Here is an 8,167-nt window from a genome sequence, read left to right on the forward strand (position 1 = left end):
ATGTGGGAAAATGTTTAATAAATGTTTTGCTTTCCGAAAATGTGAATTCATTTGAGCTGATTGTAGGTGCTGAACAAAATCTCCTGCATGTAATACATGACGCAAATATCAATGCATTGAAATGCGGAGCTGAAAATTGCTTTTATTTTGCAGATGCTCATTAAAAGTAACTTGAACTGTCAACAAAATACTAATTTGTGACCACAGATTTTGTCAGTCGTCCCTGAAGGCATCATTTTTTTTCCTCCAGTCCAGAAGGACGCACTGTTATGGATGTGAGATCTCAGCCCAAAGCTTCAGGGCCTTTAAACCTTTGTTTTGATCGTGGTGGCAATTTAAACTTTGTGCGCAACTGTACTAGAACAAAAAAACACAAACACAAAATAAAACATGAACAAAGGCATGGGTGCATCAAAGGAAGCAGAAAAAGGATAACACATCAAAAAGATGTCCACTGTGCATCAGAGGTGACCACTCATGGGATGGCTGAGGTTCTGAGCCGACCTGTGGAGCTGCTTGAAGGCATGCCGGGAAATCTAAATGAGACGGCGGGGTAGTAAGACCCACAAAGCAAAACTACTCCTTGAAGAGGCCAAGGAGGGAAATGCTGTGGTGAGAAAAAATAAATCATTTCAGCATTAAAAAAAAAATTATTTTTACACATTTTTTGCACTTAATCATGAGAGCAGTTAAAATGTTTGTAGCATTGCTGTGTTTAAAGAGCAGCACAGAGAGCAGGGAAGCCTGTTAATGACTCCATCTCCATCAGCTGTGTGTGTGTGTTAGCTGTGCTAATTGTTATCACAGTGACTGTACCTGCAATACTAAGAACGAACAGCTACAAGTGCGACGAACAATATGGCGGAAAAAAATCCATGTTAAAAATCGTTGGCAACAAATTATTAGTTGGTTATCACACATATTTGTTTTTCGGAGAACAGTGATTTACTCCATTTTGATCATATTTAATCTATCAAGCTAAAAAAGTGTGTGAAAACTAATCGGTGAAGATGATTCAGGCGTGTGTTTTTGTTGTAAAGCTAAGCACAGGCGAATATGTAAAAATGAAAAAGCAAAGCACACAAGTGTGTTTTAGGCCACTGTTTCATCATAAACCTGGGTCACATTTGTCTGTTATTTCCCATGACCTAAATCAGGTGATGTAACTTTAAAAGCACTGTGACACAATCCACAGTAAGAGAATTTAAAACAGAATTACAATGGAAACTGTCAGCTTATGTATGTTGTCTTCGTTCCTCAGTAGAGCTCTGAATCTTCATCCAGCTGGAGTCTGGTAGACTGTCACAGCAGGTGGGGACTGCACAGAATGTCAGTTGGAGTGATGTGCTTAACATCGCCCATCGGTCATCAGCGTCCCTCAGTGTTGCTCATGTGCGTGTTTACATCCACAAACTGTGTGAAAGGCTTGTAAGGATCAGGAATGCCCAACGTGGGCAAAGATTGTAGAGAAAGCTTCAAGTCACAAAATGGGATGGTGGGGGTATATTAGTTTTATTTGTACTTGTTAAGTTTGATTTTTGCCCACAGTTTAGTTTATAACAATTCAAAATGGAGGCAACTGCTACAATACAATGATTGGAGGACATCACTTATATCTAATACAAGAGACGAAGCACATTGAAGCCCATGTGGGAGTGTCAAAAAATGTCTGGAGGCTGGCTCCGAGAGCGAGTCAACGGCTGTGTCTCATTTCAGGGTCTGCATCCTTCGGAGTGCGCATTTTAAGGCCGCTTACGTCACAAAGCTGCGCGAAGGCTGTCCCAATTCGCCAAAAGTCGAAGGGTCCTTCAAATGCGTCCTCCAAATGCGTCCTCCTTTTGCCTGAATTTGGAGGACGCATCGCTACCATCCTTCGTGGCCTTAAATATCCCACAATGCTTTGCGGGCCTACTTTTTGTCCAATAGTACGATGACGGACCAAGCGAGCGGCAGCGGCACCGGCAGGAGTGCCGAATTCACATTTAAATGTAAGTAAAGAGCAGTAGTTGGAGAGTTTTAAAATGCTAGTAGTGACAGCGGCATTAAAAAAATGAGTTTTATATTTACAAACATGACGTCCTGTTGATACGAGGCGCTGTAAACTAAACGTTTTGATTGAATGTTGTTTCTTGTTGTTTACTGTAGTATAGTATAAAGTATAGTTCACGTGAGGAGCAATATTATCGTTATTATATCAAACGGTCATTCTGCCTGTTGGCATTATGTTGTAGGAGGAGCAGAGAGAAACAGAAGAAAACCTGACAATTGATAACGGAGGAGATGAGACTGGAGAGGGAGGGAGAGAGGGGGAGAGAGGGAGAGAGAGAGAGGGAGAGAGAGAGAGGGAGAGCAGAGAAAGAACGGACAGACCTCAGCTCATACAGAGGATGGTGGACAGCAGTGATTTTATGTTCTGTGTTATTTAAATGTTACTTATTAAATTGTATATTAAATCGTTCTTGTCTCTGTGTTCTTAAACTCTTCTAACCTTGTTACATTATGTGTTTCATTACCTATTTATAATTTAATAAACTTTTGAACAACTTCTCAGTGACACAGTAAATCATTTATTGTTCTGTTATGTACAATATTTACAAAGACACAGTTTGAACATTTCTAACTATTTACCAGTGGGCATTATGAAAATGTACAGTTTATTATTTATAAAAGATCAGCAGAAAATACTATTCACAAAGAACATATATATAAATGTTTGGCTGAGCAGGAGTCCTTGGTGCTGCTGGACTGGATGATGCCACGGTGAAGACCTTGGAGTCCTCTGGCTGTGAGTGGGACATCATCTGGGGGAGGGGGGTGCCTGTCTCCTCTGTCCACCACATCGTCCATCAGGGTTTGCAGAGCGGACGATCGGCGGCTGCCATGTTACTAAAGATGTTTTTAAAAAGGGCAAAAATAAAAATAATAACTTCAACAGAGCGGCTTCCAACGCAGCTTAAAATACGAAAAGCTATAAAATATGTATCCTCACCCTCCAAAGGTGATGATGGTCAGTACACCTCCTCCAGGACAGACAGCTGGTCCTGCAGGGAGCCCCACTCTCCTCCACCCAGCAGTAATTCTCTGGTGCAGTGACAGACCTGATGCTTAATGACACATTAAAGCAGTGCTTTCAGGGTTATTTGCAGGGTTCTTACACATTTAGCTATTTATTTAAAGTATTAAAATTACAAACAGACCCTGTATCAAGTCTTACAATTGAATAAAATATAAATTACATTTAATCATATTTGTCTATCTACTGGTTATATATCTAGCGTTTGCTCAGTAACTGGTATATTAATTATGATCAATAATATGGTTAAACAGCAGCTTACCGTCACCTCCCCACTGCGCTCTCCCAGCCTGAAGAAAATGAGCCGTCACAGGTTTTGCTGCTGCTGGAGCCGCCTCTCCTCTTCCTCCAACAACAAATAAATATATTAAAATATTCCAAATTTCTAAATTCACACTGTTGTCCCGCTTGTTGTGTAGTCCGTGTTGTGTCGCTGTGACTGCTTTTGTTTTTCCCGGGGCAAAATTTATGACGTCACGCCACAATCAGGAAGTGCTTTGAAGGCCAGACCGTCCCATTTACCAACGGTGGAGGATCCTCCGGAGGATTCTCAGGAGGACGCGGCCTCCTGAGACCGCGTAGGCTGCGTCCTCCGAAGGATGCAGACCCTGAAATGGGACACAGCCAACCACTATAGACCTTTATGGTAAAATGGTCTCTTTGCCCGTATTAGGATTAAGCAGGAGTTATGACTATGGCACTGCATGGTGACAGTCAGGTTGTATACAGTCTATGATGCTGATGATGCAGAGTCAGACTCAACTATGTTAGATTCTTATATTGAATAAATGACAACTGAAATTATGTTTATTGTTAGTTAGCACCTGCTTTAAACAATCTCAGGCTAAATTTAAACGCTAAACAACTGAATGTGAAACGTATTAATCCGATAAGTTGATTAATGGTTTCAAACAGTGTTGTCTGTTCATACATCCAGCACATGTGAACAATGCTAACAGTCGTTTGGAGTCTAGAGACCAGGTGACTGTACTAATACTCCCTGGCTTTGCTCTGTTTTTGTTCTCCTCCACCCCCCCGAGGGAAACATCTCCCCATTTAGCTGCTATGAGCTATGATGTTAATATCACACTGCATTGTAGTTTTTCAGCTCCTGCCTTCCTGACTCTATGATGATGAAGTTCAAAGCAGAGTCATCTCTGCCTAATTTGTCAGTTATAAACAGTCTCCAGCAGAAGATCTGCCTTTCTGGTCACGTTTCCTGTTTCAATTTGGCCAGGCTGAAGTCCTCCCTCACTTGCCTCAGCAGATCAGAGCTGCACACTACATCCACAGCTGTCATAGCCAGGGCCTTGGCTGTCCGCAGGGTGTACAACTGGGCTTTTTCAGCTCCTGGCAAAAAAAACAAAAAAGGGAGAAGAGCAGGGGGAGGAGGAAAAAAAAAATATCGTCTGAAATATCGTCTTATCGTGGTGCAAGTAAATTTCACTAAACAACATAATTCCCATGATCCAAGTGTTCCCATACCTGCTGCTTTGGTGTAATCCTCTGTGTGGTTTAAAACATCTGTGCCAATGTAGAAGAAAGGATGGATACCAGGGACAATAAATGATACGTTGCCAAAGTCTGTAGAACCTGCCAGGTAATTAGAAATTCACTGTGTTGATGAAGTGAACAAGATGAGACAACAAAACAAAATACTCTATGAAAGTTCGATTTTAGATTTATACCTACCACAGAAGCTGGCTGGCTGCTCTGCAAACTGAATGCCCAACGCCTTTCCATTCTTTTCATACAGCTTGGACAGTGTGGCATTAGGCAGGATGTTGGAGTAGGAATTGGCTGGGTAGATGATCTCCACCTAAAGGGAAAGACAGGTAAGGTCATTTCATTGCAATATTAACAGTATATAATAATATGCCGTGCATGCTCTGTATGTGAGCCTGAGGCAGGTGCACTCAAAGGAGAGGAGCAGCCTGAAGATAAGAAGAATTATGTAACAGTAGAACAGCACGCGGAGAAATATGTTAACAGAGTCAATGTTACATAACGACTCCAACATTGCGTTTTTCTTCTCTATTATACTAACATCGGGGATATGAAGACTCATTTGCCTGGAGGAATGCAAATCGTATTTTTAAGAAAAGCTTACTTGGCAACCCGTTGCCACGGCAGCTGCCCTGAAACAGGCCTCGGCTTTGGCCTTCAGGTACTGGAGATCCTTCAGCAGAGGGGTGCGCAAATAAAACTCTAATTCAGTGTAAGCAGGGATAATGTTGGGCTTCACTCCACCGTGTTTGATGATGCCTACAGCGAAGATGCAGGAGAAGAAGGAGAGCAGCCGTCATTTAAAAAAAAAAAAAAAAAACCTCAGTATTCAGAATGGGGCTTTGCTTTGATCACAGACACTTCACTGATCTTTGAGAACTGTCAGGCATGTGTTATTTATTAACACTGCAGCAGTGACACACAGTCAGAACATAAGAACAACATCCTGACACCTATTGCATGAATTTCCATTACATTTTGCACTAAAAGAATAAAGCTGCAGTTCCTTGAATGGCCACTTGAGGCTGATGATCGCGATCACCCACTGGTGGCTGGCAGTAGTAGGTCATAAAACCCACCTCCCACCAACTAAACGCGAACTAGTGAGCTAAAAGAAGTTGTTTCAGAGATGGTTTATGGCTTGTTAGCTAGTTTTTAATCACGATATGATTCGTGTAGAAATATTTTTTTTATAAATTTATATTTAATTAGTTATTGGCTAAAAGGAAGAAGTGACATCACAGCTGCTGGGGTGAAGTGGCCCTGGCACAGACTGTGTAAAAACAAGGTGTCTTTTCCAACATGGCTGCACCTGTGAACACCATATTTTCACCTCATTTATGCACAATGGGTGGAAGCAGTCACATCATCCGTCTTTATATGCAGTCTATGCATAGCTATCCATGCCCCAAATGATGCATTATTTAAAGCCCTGACAATAGGAGGAGTTCTGACTTTGGAGACAGGTTCAAGTGGCCATGTGAGGAACTGCAGTTTTTAAGCTCTCTTGTCAGGGTTTAGAGGTCGACTCTTGGATCCAATGGATGCACAAACAGGACAATCAGGACCCTGCTGCTCTGCTCACACTCATATTTCTTTTCATCATTACGATCTACTAAAAAAACAGTAAGTCTGTAAGCTTCAGGAGATGGAACGAAATGTTTATATTTAATTTAGCACAACGTGCAATGTGAGCATGAAACGTGCCATCACGTGCCTCACCGTGAAGCCTCCACTCTGGTTTGAGCTGCTGTCTGAGTGCAGAGAGGTTATTATAGGCGAGCACTGCAGCATCCAGGGCGTTGACTCCCTCCCAAGGGTATGCAGAGGCGTGAGATGCCTTCCCGTGGTACTTGACTGACACCCTGTGTAACATCAGGGACGGTGGGCTGGTAAATTGTCATTGTGAATTCATCCGCAGTGAACAGGAACTTACTCTTCGATTGTGACGGTGGGCAGGAACGAAGCGTCCTGCTGAGCTGGATGAGCCATGAGGACGAGGTGGACGTCATCAAAGGCCCCCGCGTTGATCAGGTCGATCTTTCCCCCGACGGCCTCCTCTGCAGGAGTTCCAAGAACAGTTATCTGAAGCAGAAGGTCAATATCAGGAGGTTAAAGGTCATTCTTAGGAGAAGACATCATTTTACAGGACATGCATGGATGGCAGGTCATAGCAGAACCACCTGTAGTCACATGACCAGGCGTTTGTCATGGTATCACTGATCACTCACTAAACAAAGACCCAGTGGAGGTGTGGTAGTAAAAGTGTGTTGTGTGTGTGTGTGTTTGTTTGTTGACCGTGTGTTGACCCCTCTCCTCAGCCCGCTGCCAGTTACCTTCACTGGGACAGGGAGTTCAGTTTGGCTCTCTAAAGCTGCTTTGAGCCCCACAGCGGCCGCAGCTCCCACCTCTGCTATCAGATTGTGTCCGCATGCGTGACCGATACTCGGCAGCGCGTCATACTCGCACAGGAACCCCACGTTCACTGCGGGTTCCCCCTTCTCATCATCTCCGCCACCGACGGGGCCCCAGCTGGCCCGGAACGCGGTGGGTAGTTTGTAGTGACTTTGCACCTTCCATGCCTGATCCTCTTCAGTGAAGAATCGTACCAGTCTGTCGTGCGCATGCGTCTCTTCACAGGCGAGTTCAGGACGGCTCCAAATGTCCCGACTCAGACTGTGCAGCTCGTCTCTGTGCGCGTCTATGCGCATCTGGAGGGACTCTTTCATCTGCTGTACTCTCTCCATCTGTTAAACACAACTGCGCCAGATTGCAAACCACGCTGGAACACTAAGCTTTATCATGCATTATGCAGAAACAGCGCAAAGTAGGCGGAGCCGTGCGTGTGGCGCCGGAAGTAGTTCAAAAGTACCCAACAAAGCAAACGTGAGAGTGGGCGTTTAAACTAGTTTTATTAGCATTCCGCATTAGAATAGGTCATTTGAAAAAAACTGGTTCACATTAAAGTTGTGCATAGCCTAACTCTGAACACAAATTATCACCATATTGATTTATTATTTCATTTTAAAACATGAATTTCACACTTATTTATTATTAATTTGTAATCATAATATTAATAAGTATAAGTATAATACGTATGATAATAAGTATGATTAGTCCATTATCAAAAAGTTTATAAAATCAAATCACACAAGTTTATTATAATATATATAAGTGACCCTGATCGGCACCAGAAAGCTCGAGCATTTGAAGCTTTTTTTTTTTTTTATAGTACATGACACCTTTGTCTCCACCTTCCTTTAGGTGATGAGTCATAACTGACAAAAGCATTCAACTAAGTCATGATTCTAACAGAAGAAGACTGCTGAGAGATCGATCACTGCGCTGACCTTACAGTGACTGCAGACAGACTTCAGACCTGCTGCTGTTCCTGCTCCCTGCCCTGCAATGCCATTTACCTTTGGGTTCCACACGTACCATAATCATCCCCCTTTAGGGAACCATACAGTTCATACAGCTGTTAAATGAATTCTCTGATTCTCTTTTAAGCAACACAGGGATGTATTGCCATCTACTGGCCAAGGACCACACACAGTCTGATCTATATTTATAGCTAATAATGACATT

The 8,167-nt window shown here is 42.8% G+C and overlaps 1 protein-coding gene across 1 annotated transcript; it reads right to left on the reverse strand.

The window, feature by feature from the left end:
• Window positions 1-3,639: 3,639 nt before the first annotated feature.
• On the reverse strand, window positions 3,640-7,340 carry LOC114427673 (peptidase M20 domain-containing protein 2-like). Its single transcript, XM_028395857.1, has 7 exons — window positions 6,916-7,340; window positions 6,516-6,664; window positions 6,302-6,444; window positions 5,184-5,338; window positions 4,766-4,892; window positions 4,559-4,666; window positions 3,640-4,423 (listed from the first exon to the last, which is right to left on the reverse strand). The coding sequence occupies exons 1-7, from the start codon at window positions 7,324-7,326 to the stop codon at window positions 4,284-4,286; spliced, it is 1,233 nt and encodes a 410-aa protein (XP_028251658.1). The 5' UTR covers window positions 7,327-7,340; the 3' UTR covers window positions 3,640-4,283.
• Between the last annotated feature and the right edge of the window lie 827 nt (window positions 7,341-8,167).

The sequence above is a fragment of the Parambassis ranga genome, chromosome 22 (genome assembly GCF_900634625.1).
Source record: "Parambassis ranga chromosome 22, fParRan2.1, whole genome shotgun sequence".
Taxonomy (NCBI): domain Eukaryota; kingdom Metazoa; phylum Chordata; class Actinopteri; family Ambassidae; genus Parambassis; species Parambassis ranga.